This window comes from Dasypus novemcinctus, chromosome 28 (genome assembly GCF_030445035.2).
Source record: "Dasypus novemcinctus isolate mDasNov1 chromosome 28, mDasNov1.1.hap2, whole genome shotgun sequence".
In the NCBI taxonomy this organism is placed as follows: domain Eukaryota; kingdom Metazoa; phylum Chordata; class Mammalia; order Cingulata; family Dasypodidae; genus Dasypus; species Dasypus novemcinctus.
Window position 1 is genome coordinate 35,564,264 of NC_080700.1, and position 13,540 is coordinate 35,577,803.

At 48.9% G+C, this 13,540-nt stretch overlaps 1 protein-coding gene across 1 annotated transcript in view; it reads left to right on the forward strand.

Moving 5' to 3' along the window:
* The window catches only part of MTHFD1L (methylenetetrahydrofolate dehydrogenase (NADP+ dependent) 1 like), a 204,680-nt gene that overhangs the window by 53,681 nt on the left and 137,459 nt on the right, over nt 1–13,540 (forward strand). Inside the window, exons 12-17 of the mRNA XM_058289725.1 lie at nt 80–216; nt 1,854–1,900; nt 4,818–4,925; nt 5,749–5,823; nt 9,120–9,222; nt 12,850–12,926. Coding sequence (XP_058145708.1) covers nt 80–216; nt 1,854–1,900; nt 4,818–4,925; nt 5,749–5,823; nt 9,120–9,222; nt 12,850–12,926 — 547 coding nt within the window. The remainder of the gene's footprint in view (nt 1–79; nt 217–1,853; nt 1,901–4,817; nt 4,926–5,748; nt 5,824–9,119; nt 9,223–12,849; nt 12,927–13,540) is intronic.

A 13,540-nucleotide genomic window follows, 5' to 3' on the forward strand; every position in this document is an offset into this window, starting at 1 on the left:
ACGGCCTCGGCGCCCGTGCTTGGTTTTGGGGGCGCTTTCTGGGGCCCATCCTTCCACCCCCTCTGCTCTCTCCGCTCAGGATCACGCCCACGCCTTTGGGGGAAGGCAAGAGCACGGTCACAGTGGGGCTGGTGCAGGCGCTCACCGCCCACCTCGGCGTCAACTCCTTCGCCTGCCTCCGGCAGCCCTCGCAGGGGCCCACCTTCGGAGTCAAAGGTACGGCGGCAGGTGGGCCTCAGAGCCGGGCGGCGGGGAGGAGAGCTCAAGCAGACCCTCACCCGCACGTCCTGGAGGGGGTGCCATGGAGGGGAGCCGGCGCGCGTCCTGCCCGCAGGTGCCCGGATGCACCCTGTGCTCTCCGTGCTCCCGCCAGGGCTGGCGGCGGGGAGGCGAGTGGCCCGCGGGGTCCCCGGGGAGCACCCTGGACGCGCATGGAGGACGGGGACTGTGGCGTGTTGGCTCCTTGGCTTGTCCAGGAGCTCATGCTCTTCCCTCTTCTTGCTGGATTTATCACCACGCCATCCTCCAGCTCCCTTTTTTTTTAAATTTCTATTTTTTTAACTTTATTTTGTCCATTTAATCATTGAAAATATGAACAATTTAAAAATTAAACGGTTGAAGAAAAACATTTTTTAATTGAGTGTACCTATAGATTTCTCTCTTTTTGGACTCATACAGTCTGTTACACCATAATCGCCTCTTTGGCTGTGATTACCGTTTGATCTCGGCCCCTCCTGGCTTTTAAGAGCATTATACGGTTACCCCGCCCACTTGGCACAGGTTAGGGGCGCGGGACCCCCGCGAGCTGGAGAATCGATGTAAAAAATTTTTGGCCCTCGCTTCGTACCGAAGAAGAAGTCAGAAGTTTTCTTTTACGGGTTGTTTACAGGACCTTCTTGTAAAACTTGGGTTATTTGACACAGGCAATATTATTCGATAGTAGGCGTGCATTTTAGCATTTCTGGAGTATCTGAACGTGTCCTATGTCATCGGCTGGCCTTTGCTTGTCGGTCACGGCTTCTGCAAATCTCCCCCCAAATTCCCCTTTAATTTCTTATTTCGAAATCACAATGGGGAAAGTTGTGATAGGGAAGGAATACCTGTAATCATATTAGTGGTAAAATTATTAGTAACTCCTCACTCAAGTATGATAACTCACAGAGAGGACGAGCACTGGACTTGGCTTTTTTCTTGACCCGCTCTCTAGATGCTGTGTGTCCTTCAACCAGCCGGAACCTCTCTGAGCTGCATCTGTAAAAATGAGGCTTTAACAATCAGCCTGTTGTGAGAGCATATAGAAAAACAGAGCAAACTGTAAAGTGGTACATAGGGGAAGTGTCCTTATTGTGTTAGGAAAGAAGTCTTTCCTGTAATAACTTTAATATGTTCAAGTATAAACACCGTGACAAATCTGATATATTATTATCTAAATTAAGTAGACTGAAGTTGATCATTTGTTAGCCCCAGGTGTTCATCGAGTGGCTAGGAGATGCCTTTCTGATATTATGATATCATATGATAAGATAGAATATTAATCATTATGGGTAACATGTTATCAGAGACATCCGCTGCTTAGCCAGAGCCTGGCCACTGATGCTTTATAACAAGTTAATAATCTCATATCCTCGTGGATGTTTGGCAGTGGAGACACGTGCTTGTTATTCTTCCCTTTTCTTTGAAACATAGAAATAGCCGTCCTTAAATTGCAGAGCTGGCCGGCGCGTGAGTGTCGCTCAGCATGGAGGGAGCAGTTAGGCTCGTGGTCCCCTGTTGGGTTTGGGGAACTCCGTCCCCATCCCGTGTCCTCCCGTGTCTTGGTGACATTTTCACACTCTGCTTGCTCTGTCGTTTAGGAGGAGCCGCGGGTGGCGGATATGCACAGGTCATTCCCATGGAGGAGGTAAGCCCCAAAGATCTGTGTGTCCCCCACATCTGCTTCCTCTCCCCGACCCCTCGGTGCCCCCGCCCAGGCCCACAGGCTTTCCTCCCAAACCCCCAGATCCGCGGACCCCTGAGAACCAAAAACCTCTGCACAGCTCACTTGCCGGCAGAACCTGACGTTTCCTTTTTGGGGGGCTATTTATACATTTTGTTTATGCCCCTTGGTATGAGCATTCACGTGTTTGGCTGCAGAAATATCATTCTGATGGATGAGTGCCGACCTAAATACATCGTGTGCACATCCCACTACCGCTCTGAACCCCAGAACCCGCCTGGGCCCAGGGGTCCTGGCAACGAGGATGTGGCCTTTCATCTCCACCTACCATGTGTTAGGGTGTGAAATTCAGGAAGACTTGCACTCGCCACTTCCCTAAATGAAGCCTGGTTCCATAGAAGAACGGGCGCACGGGCTCACGCCTCATTTCCCCAGGAGCTCCTTGGGCACCTCCACCCTCGCTGGCCATGTCTGGCCAGCGTCCAGCCCCCATCAGCTCTGCCCTCTTCTCCTGGGTCCTGAGAAGCTCCCTCAGGTCCACCTCTGGGCCGGACACTTCTGTGTCACCTATCCCAGGAGCAGCAGCCCCACCCAGCGTGGCACGGGAGGCCCACGCCTCTCATCTCTCAGCCCTCCCCGCGCCTCTCGTCCCCATCTCACGCCCGGTGTCCTCTTGACTTCAAGCCTCGTCACCTGTCTGGAAGGTTCTTGCTTCTCCATCCTCCCTACCCAGTTCCCTATGTTCTCTCGCACCCCAAATCCCCCCAGCGCCCTGTGTCTACGCCCGTCTGCGTCAGTCGGCCGTGGTGAGTCAGAGCAGACGCTTGGCATGGGTGGGAGGTCCTGGCACACAGTAGGTGCTCCTGTGTTGATGTTGTGGGAGGAATTGGGCGGGCGTTTTGCCCATGGAAGCCCGAGTCAGGCAAGCCAAAGGCAGGCCGAGGCATTATGGGAAAAAATAGCCCCGAGCCTCACATCTGAAAGATGATAGGAAGAGTCCCAAGTTGGGGAGACCCAGGGCCAGGCAACCAGGCTGCGGAGAAGGCTACAACTTAGCCAGCCCTTATGAGGGGTTACTGGCACCCCACTCAGAGGCGGGGAGCTAACTCGTGATGGACGGGTGGGCCAAACATGCAGGGAGTTTGTTCCTGGAGGAGGATCATGAGGGCACAAACCCAGTCTTCTAAAGACCCCCTGGCTCCTGCGTGGGGAGCAGATGTAGCGGCCCAGAGCAGACTGTCGGAGTCCAGGAAGGAGACTGGTGGCAGCCCAGGAAAAGATGGCGGCCGCTTTGACCATTGAGGAAGGAACCAAAGATGGCGGACTTAAAGCTTGAGTGTTGGATTGATTCCATGTGGGGGTGAGAGAAGCAGCAGACTCAAGGAATCTGGGTTGAACAATTCAACGTTGATCATTTGCTGAAGTGGTAGACTATGTGTCAGGTGCCTTCCAAATATTTATACCCTTTGGCCCACTCCTCAGTTCATCCTAAGGAAAAAGTGGATACGTGCTCAAAGACTTCATTTTAAAGCTGTTTAGCTCCATGTAGTTTATAATATTGAAAGATTATGGGGGGCAGAACTCAAATGTCTCAAAGTAGGACCAAGTTTTTATATTTTGAAGACTCATGATGTAAAAATGCCAGTAATGTAACATTAAGTTTAGATGCTAGGGTATAAAATTTTAGGGAGGGTGTGTTCCCAATTTTTAAAATACTAAATACAGTTTATAAAATAGATTCAAATGGAATTTTCCATATTTTCTACAGTGGTAAAATTTAACAAGTATATATAAATGTTTAAGCTTCTCAAGAAATTAAAGAAATGCAACTTAAAAACAGAATACCACTTTTTCAACTATTAAATTAACTTTTTCCCTTAAAAGGTACTTTGTTTCTAAACTAGTGTTATGCGGGTGATACTTCACCCTTTCAAAAAGCAATTTGTTATCAATGTCCTTTAGCATAATAATCACATAAGCATGATAATTTCTTAAGAAGGAAAAGCTGCTTGCATGTATTCATTATAACTGTAGACTTCTTTACAATTTTGAAGCAATTTAAATATTCCAGGCATAAGGAGATGAAAAATTTGGGTACATCTACCCGATTTTACAGCCGTTATGTATTGTAAGTATATAGAAACAAGATGATTACATAATAATAAATTTAAAAACCAGATACTCTGTTTTTAGACACTCTAAATAGTAATCCTGTGAGCATATGAAGCTGGAAAGAAATTAGAAGAATAACAGAGGTGCAAGGGTAATATGCTTTTCTGTTTCTCAGACTTTGTAATATTTTAATTTTTCTGGCATTTCTTTTTTTTTTTAATTTATTTTTTATATCCATGTTACAAGTTACCCAACCCCAGATGAAAATTACAATAACAATTTGCTTTAGTCAGTGGTTACAGCCCCCCCACCCCTTTATTTTTGTTCTTTCCTGAATCTTAAGGGATTTGGGACAAAGTAAGGTTTTAGGTCATTCAATAGTTGCTGTTTATTTTACGCTCTGCCTTGCTCCAAAATATATTTGCCGTGACGCTATTTTCTAAATAATTAAAAAAATGCGTTCAGGGAAATAAAATAAGGAAATTTAATGTCGTGGTGAAAGGCCAATCCTTCAGTCCATGAGCATGCTTCCCCCTGTCACCCAGGAGCGGAGGCGTCCGTGATGAGCGCCGCTCCAGGGGGTCTTTCTCGTCAAGGGCAAGAACCTGACATGGATTCTCTGATTGAGACTCTCTCATGGGCTCAGTTCATTAGACGGATATGTAATTGGCACCGTGTGTTATTTGCCCCGAAAATTCCTTGCGTACTGCTCGAAACGCTGTTGCAATAGGTCTGCGCACAGTAGAGCGCTGTTGTGATTCCGTTTCAGTTCAACCTGCACCTGACTGGGGACATCCACGCCATCACCGCCGCCAACAACCTGCTGGCGGCCGCCATCGACACGAGGATTTTGCATGAAAACACGCAAACGGATAAGGTGGGAAAGGGCCCTTGTTAGCCAGCCTGTCCTGGGATTCCTGGACTCTTAAGGAGTGCGTGGAATCACTTCTGGAACCTGAAGCTGTGTTCACAGTGTTGTCCTTGTGTATGACCCCACTTCCCAGGGCTGAGGACCTGCACTTGGACCTGATGCTCATGTACTTAGGTTTATGAGCACTGGCAGGTTGGCGGGAGTGTGATATCGGTTGGACTTTTTAAGCCGCGTAATCTGCGGTGAGGACTAGTTTCAAAGGTAGACCAGTTCTCTCCATTTCTGCTCAAAGGCCTGGTCTCTGGTCTACACTTTGGGGAGAGAACAGGTGGCTTTTCAAGACTAATGTCACCTGTACCTACCCTAGAGATACTGGTAAGGAAGTCAGACCCCTTGCGGGGCTGCAGGTTCCCCTGACAGGGGCAGATACCAGGTGACAATTCTACATAGATACATGCCACAGGTAAAATCGATGCTTCCCGGCATGCGGTACAACAGCATCCTGATGTCCCCCAGTTAAAATCGCTCTCTGGTGGGTTTTTTGAGGCAGAATCCAGATAAATAATAATTTGGCCATTGCAAGGCTAGAGAGTGAGAAAAATATTCATGTACACTTTCTCCAACATGCACTGTTTCAGATGTCGTCAGATTTATTAATCTGGCAATTTAAGTCTCCATTGTTGCTATTAGCTCAAGAATTTTAATAGGGTTTATAATCTAAACAGTTTGGCTATAAATGTAATAAATTTTGTTATGTCCTAGTTAATGTACCAGTTCACGGTGGGTCCTTAAACTTCGGCAGGGTTTGATTTTGTTGTTGTTTTTCTAGGCGCTTTACAATCGGCTGGTTCCATTGGTGAATGGTGTCCGGGCATTTTCAAAAATTCAGCTTGCTCGACTGAAAGTAAGTTTCTATTACTGTTCTTTTTGTTTTGTTTCAAAAATGGTAGAAACTCGTCAGAAAGATTGTCGAAGCCAGAAATTCTGAACTTGATTGTTTTGTGGTTTTCAGCTACTCCTTTGGGCATTACGTTCTACAGAGGCAGAATTTCTAGGAATTAAGGTAGCCTTTGAGAATTAAATTTCTAGGAAATACAGTAGCCTTTGAGAACTCACCTGTCTCAGCTTTGGTTGCAGCAAGGCAGTTAAAGTTTGTACTTGTGAAAATGACCTTAATTCTTATCCATGGTAGGGTTTTCTAATCCTATTTGCTGCATCTATCCTGGTAATCACATGGATTTCCCCTAGTTCTGTTCTGGAAACAAAAAACAACCTTTTGTGCCATAATTTTCCACCGCTGGTTGGCATTCAATAGTTTTTTTTCTTTCTTTCTTTCTTTTTTTAATATTACATTAAAAAAATATGAGGTCCCCTTATGCCCCCCACCCCCCTCATCCCACTCCTCCCCCCATAACAACAACGTCCTCCATCATCATGAGACATTCATTGCACTTGGTGAATACATCTCTGAGCACCGCTGCACCTCATGGTCACTGGTCCACACCATAGCCCACACTCTCCAACAGTCCACCCAGTGGGCCATGGGAGGGCACACAATGTCCGGTAACTGTCCCTGCAGCACCCCCCAGGACAACTCCAAGTCCCGAAAATGCCTCCACATCTCATCTCTTCCTCCCACTCCCTACCCCCAGCAGCCACATGGCACTTTCTCCACACCAAGGCCACATTTTCTTCGATTACTAATCACAATAGTTCATGAATAGCATATCAGTAAGTCCACTCTAATCCATAGTCTATTCCTCCATCCTGTGGACCTTGGAATGGTTGTGTCCACCCCACATCTATGTCAAGAGGGGGCTTAGATTCCATAGGGATCATTCAATAGATTTAAAAGCTCACCCCTGTCTTAGTTGGCCTGTCTGCTGTGAAAGATGCTACACAGTAGATTGGCTTAAACACTTGCATTTATTTTCTCATGACTTCAGAGTTTAGAAGTCTAACACCAAGGCATCTGCAAGGCTGTGCCATCTCCCCAGCATCCGCAGCATTTTGGCACTGGCTCGCCGCCACCCTCAGGGTCCCGTGGCTGGCGTCTCCACCTCTGTCCCCTGGAGATATGCTTGGTCTCCTGTATTTCCCTGGCTTCTGGCTATTTATAAGTCCCGTGGTAATATGAAATAAGACCTCCATAATTCAGATGGGCCACACCTAAGGAGCATCTTAGAATTTCCTCTTTACAGATGAGTTCCTACCCACAGAAACGTGGATTAAAATTAAGTACAGGGAAGCAGCTGTGGCTCAACTGATAGAGCGTCCGCCTACCATATGGAGGGTCCAGGGTTCGATACCCAGGGCCTCTGTGACCCCTGTGGAGCTGGCCCATGCGCAGTGCAGATGCGCACAATGAGTGCCGTGCCACGTAGAGGTGTCCCCTGCATAGGGGAGCCCCACACTCAAGGAGTGTGCCCCATAAGGTGAGCCACCCAGCGCGAAAAAAGCACAGCCCACCCAGGAGTGGCGCCGCACACACGGAGAGCTGACACAGCAAAATGATGCAACAAAAAAAAGGTGCAGTTTCCCAGTGCTGCTGACAAGAATACAAGGGGACACAGAAGAACACACAGTGAATGGACACAGAGAGCAGATAACGGGGCGGGGGGGATAAATAAAATAAATCTTAAAAAACAAATTAAGTAGAATGTCTTTTGTTGGGGTGATTCACTCTCTGCAGCCCCCCTGGGTTCTTAGTGTGACATCACATTCAGGTTATCGGAATAAACTCTTCTTGGCAGCTGTGGCATGGACGGTAGCTATCTTCCAGTTCTTTTCTTACGCGTCATGAACGTTTCTTTTCCAGAAATAGACGTTCTAAAGCGTTAACTTTTTCTGTCTCACTGGATTACCAATAACTTGGTTTGAAAAATAGACATACCCTTGCTTGGGTTGTTAGCATTTATATCTGAACTAAGAACAAGTCAAGTGGACAGGAGCTCTGAGAATGTGGGGCCCTCAGAGTGCAGCCCCGCGTGGGCACGGGGGCAGCCCACGGAGACCCCAGGCCACGGGCCGAGACAGGCAGTGGCATGGCACGTGCAATCCACGGCGCTGCACTTTCACATCTGTCACTAGAAGGGCGTATTACAAATTTTCAGCATCTTCCCCTTACAGGAGACATTTGGATTTAGGTATTTATTTCCAGAAGTTGGCCAAACCTACAGTTTTAACTGTAAATTTCAGTTTAGGCTTTTTGGTTTTTCTGTTTTTTCTTTAAATCTTTTTCCCTGGTGTATTAGTCAGCCAAAGGGGTGCTGATGCAAAATACCAGAAATCTGCTGGGCGCTATAAAGGGTATTTATTTGGGGTAGGAGCTTACGGATACCAGGCCCTAAAGCATAAGTTCCTTCCCTCACCAAAGTCTATTTGGAGCAAGATGGCTGCCGACGTCTGTGAGGGTTCAGGCTTCCTGGGTTCCTATGTTCCTGGGGCTTGCTTTTCTCTGGGTTCCAGGTTCCTTCCTTCCTGGGGCTGGCTTTTCTCTCCTCTGTGTGCTGACTTCCTGGGGCTCCAGCTTTAACATCAAACTCCAACATCAAAACTCCAACATCAGAAAACCCTCAACTCTGTCCCTTGCCATGCCTTTTATCTGGGAGTCCCCACCCACCAAGGGGCGGGGACTCAATGCCCTAATCATGACTTAATCATGCTCAGGTACAGATCAGATTACAAGCATAATCCAATATTTCTTTTTGGAATTCCTCAATTATATCAAACTGCTAGACCTAGTAAAGGAGGTGCGTCAGCTGGGCCTCTTGACTGGCTCGCTGTGAGGCGAGAAATAAGAAAAGAGTCAAGGAGGATTCTCAGAGTTTTGATTTGGGCAGTTGGATGGTTAAATGGTGGTCCCTTCGACAGGACAGGCCACCCTGCCTGAAGCTGTTTGAGAAATGGAGCCGGGAAAGGTGGTGAATTCCATTTTAGATGTAGTGGGCGAGTGCCTACGGGACATCTTGGTAAAGATACAAAGAGGGAGTTGTTTCTCCACGCAGGTGAAACCGCGGCACTGACCCTCATGGGGAGACTTCACGGTGCATTGGAATGACTTGGAACTCTTGAAAAACTCAAGTTCATTTTTTAAAGGCTTAACAAGTCATGGAATAAATCAGTCGAATAATCTCGCTTACATTTTGCTATTTTTTTCCTAAAACGTGCTGCCTTTTTTTTTTCTTTTCTGATCGCTAGAAACTGGGAATCCCTAAGACTGACCCTGGCACGCTGACGGAAGAGGAGATGAAGCGGTTCGCCCGGCTCGACATCGATCCCGCCACCATCACGTGGCAGCGAGGTGGGCGCTCGGGCGGCGTGGGAGCCCTGGGAGGTGGCTGCAAGACCTGTGCTAATTTCATCAAGGCGCAATTGCATCTTTTCCCATTTTTTCCCCCCATCCTGGGCTTGCTACTCCCTCTGCTTTTTGCAGTTATGTCGCATCCTCTAAGGCTGCTCTCCACCTGGGCTCTGTCCCCTCTATTCCCACCTCCAGGGAGAATGACTTCATTTCCCTCTCTTCATTTGCCTTTTGTCGCTGTATTTTGTAAAGCCTATGCCCGTTCTTTGTCCTGCTGCCTTGTCTGCCCGCCATCCTAATAACTTATTCCTGGCTCTTCCACACTGCCAGCTCTCCGCAGCTCTCTTTTTTTTTTAGAGATTGTCTTATTTATTTCTCTCCCCTTCTCCCCATTGTCTGCTCTCTTGTGTCCATTCGCTGTGTGTTCTTCTGTGTCCACTTGCATGCTTGGTGGCACCAAGAATCTGTGTCTTTTTGTTGCATTGTCTTGCTGCGTCAGCTCTCTCTGTGTGCGGCACCCCTCCTTTTTTCTCATGGGGCGGCTCTCCTTACGGGGCGCACTCCTTGCACGTGGGGCTCCCCTACGCAGGGGACACCCCTGCGTGGCAGGGCACTCCTTGCGTGCATCAGCACTGCACATGGGCCAGCTCCACACGGGTCAAGGAGGCCCTGGGTTTGAACCCTGGACCTCCCATGTGGTAGGTGGATGCTCTATCAGTTGAGCCACATCCATTTCCTATCCACAGCTCTCTTATTCTATCCTCAGAGTCCATGGTGTGCTTCCAGCCACTTACTGGACAGTTCCTCCAGGATAGCCCGTAGCACTTGGAGTCAGTTCGGGGGACCCTCCCGTCTACTCCCTTCTGGCCGTGCCGGACCCTCCCTCCTCCCTCGCTGCCCTCTCCAGCTCTACCTCTTTGCTCTCGAAGGAGTGCAGAGGGCACTGGACTTGGGGTTCGGCCGCGTGTCCGTCTCTGCCCCTAGCTTAGCTATGTGGCCTTCAGCAAGAGTCTCGGGTGGCCAGGGCTGCTGTGACCGGCTCTGCACAGTGGGCTGGCTTAAGCAACGGGAGTTCATTGCCTTGCGGTTTTAGAAATTAGAAATCCCAAATCAGGGTATCGGCCAATCTTGCTCTCCCGGAGTCCGTAGCATTCTGGTGCCGGCAAATTCGGGCTTCCTTGGCTCATCTCCCTGCCTCGTGCCCCATGGAGGAGGCTTCTCTAGTCTGGTTTCTATAGCCTCTGGGTTCCATTTGTAAGTCCTCCTGTAATCCTCTTTTTTTTTTTTTAATTTATTTTTATTTTTTTTAAAGATACGTAGATCACACAAAATATACATTAAAAAATGTAGGGAAGCGGCTGTGGCTCAACTAGTTGGGCTCCCGTCGACCCTATGGGAGCCCTGGGTTCTGAAGTCCCAGGGCCGCCTTGTGAAGGCAGGCTCACCCGCACGCTGCAGAGAGCCACCCAACCCACAAGCACCGCAGAGCGCCGCCTGGCCCGCAAGCGCCATGGAGAGCCAACTCAGTAAGGTGACGCAACAACAGCAAAAAAAGGGAGAGAAGCAAAAAAAAAAAAAAAAAGGGCAGAAGAGTGCGCAGCAAATGGACACAGAGAGCAGACAGCAAGCAAGCAGCAAGGGGGGAGGGGAAATAAATAAATACAGACAGAAGAATGCACAGCGAATGGACAGAGAGCAGACAGCACACAAAAAGCCACAGGGGGGCAGATTAAGAGGTTCCCATATACCCCACTCCCCACCCCCCACTCCTCCCCCATCAACAACCTCTTTCATCATCGTGGCACATTCATTGCATTTGATGAATACACCTTGGAGCACTGCTGCACCGCATGGATGATAGTTTACATTGTAGTTCACACTCTCCCCCAGTCCATTCACGGGTTATGGCAGGACATACAATGTCCAGCCTCTGTCCCTGCCATATCGTTCAGGTAATCCTCCTTCAGGCGACCACACCTTCGCTAAAAATGGCATCTTCAAGACGCCCTGTTTATAACTGGGCTCAGCCCCCAGGGCTGCGTCTCGGGGTGGAGAAGCTGTCTTCCCTGGGCGCCTCACTCAGCCCCCCACGCCTGACGTGCGTTTTCTGGACCTCGTGTCCTTGTAAACTGGAGGTGACCGGCTCTCCATCACAGGACGGTGGCAGCAGTGGTTTGTGACACCTCGGGCCCTGGCAGGTGAGACGAGGTGTGTGCTTGAGCCTTTGTGAACCGCTCTGCCCTGTCCCACCTCCACAGGTTTTCTCAGGTGCCTTCCGGTAGACGCTCTGGGATCCGTTCGCATCCCCCCCAGTCTGGGGGTTCCGCTGTCGTCCCGCCACTCCCTTGCTCGGAAACCTTTCCTGGCCCCACGTGATCCGCCTTCTGGTCGGGGGCTCCCCTTTCAGCCCTCCCTCCGCCTCGCTGCCTGGGCCAGGCTCGTCCCTCCAGGCAGAGCTCAGCCCTCTCCGGCTGCTTCCCTCTCCGGAGGCCGTGCGGACGGTTCTTGAAGAATTGAGCATCTTGTCGCAAACCGGAGGCGGATGAAGGTCAAGTCAGAGACTGGCTCTTGGCGTCCCCGTTTGTTAGCTGTGCCAATAAATTCACTTTGACTCCTCATCTCTAAATGGGGCAGTAATACAGCATCCCCGTGGGAGGCTGCAGTAAACGTGACAGTCCTTTGGAGCCTTGAAAGCGCCTCCAAATTGTCCTACAATGTCCGTTTTGTGATTATCTTTGTCTTTCATGGTAAATTGAAATCTCCTTAAAGGTGAATGGGTGCGGCTCAAGCAGTTGAGTGCCTGCCTCCCACCCATGGGGAATCCCGGTTTGGTTTCCAGTGCCTCCTCAAAAAAGACAACAAGCAAAATGGCGAGCCAACAACAGTCAAAGTAATGAGCAAAACAACAAATGAGGGAGTCCACTCAGGGCAGCTGAGGTGGCTCGGTGGTTGAGCACCAGCCTCCCTCATACAAGGTCCCAGGTTCAATCCCCGATCCTGGTACCTCAAAAAAAAAAATTCTTAGAAACCGGATATTGTTTTCGTTGTAAACGTAGTAACGTTATAGAGGTGTTGGCAGATGATGATCATCTCCAGTACGTAATTCCCATCACTGTTTCCGGCTGGGCCATGTCGTATGGTTAGTAAGCTGCAGCAACGCTGCCTGTGCAAACAGCTTGTGACGTGAAGCCGTGTACCTTACTCGTGAAGACTGTCGCTGGCTCTGTTTCCCGGCATTGTAGGTTTGGTTTCCACTGGACCAAATCTAATTCTCGCAAACAAAATCAACATCGGCTAATTCAAACAAGCACACGAAGGAAACATCAGAGCTGGGCTCGAATCGCTGCTGGCTTCTTGCAAGGCTCTTCTCCCTGGAAAAATGTCCCCACACCAGAACTCTTCCTTGTCCCTGCCCTCCCTCTGAGAAACTTACCACCTCACCTCGTGTATTTTAAGGCACTTATCTCACTACATAAGCCCTTTTCCCATCTATTTGTTTATTGGGTTGTTCTCTGGTCCAGCCGCACGGATGTTGGCTTCCTGGAAGCTGGAGCTTATCTGTTTGCTCGTAGAACATGCCAAGCAGTCAGCCTGTGTTTGTTGATTGCATGATCTTTTCTCTTTCAGTGCTGGATACAAACGACCGATTTCTACGGAAAATCACCGTCGGGCAGGGGAAAACAGAGAAGAGTTTTTCCCGCCAGGTAGGTGGTACTGCATCCCGGGAGCGGCGCTGCCCCTTTTTGGGTGGGTTTTCGTGATCCAGATGCTCTTACTCTGGTTTTCTGTTCTCGTTTTTTTCTCCGCCCACCACGGCCAGTGGGTCCTCCGCTCTTCAATCACCCAGCAGGCCTGGGAGAGGGTTGGGAGGTGGAGGGCTCCATGTGTTTCTGGCGAAAACAGTGCATCCCTTGGACGAAAATTCTTAAACACTATTGGATACTCATCCAATTAACACTACAGTTGCATACCTACTAACTGAAAAATGAAAATCTCAGATACATTCAAATTTGTAAACGAATTATGTGGCTTAAAAGCCAAGTTTTATTTTCCTGATGGGTTTTGAAGGATAACGGCTTATTACCCACTTCCAGAGGATGTGAGAGAAAAGCGACAATGTCCACCTCCATTTTAACAGGGCTCCCCTGTAGGGCACGGGCATGATTTCATCATTTTCCAGCCAGGCACAGTAAGCTTCTGATTTCTCTGTAATAAAGTTCAGGTTTTAGAACAATTTTAGATTTATAGCCCTGGTAATTTTAAAGATTTTGTTAGCGAATTTAAAAAACCACGTTCTCCTAACCAGCCCTCTTTTCCC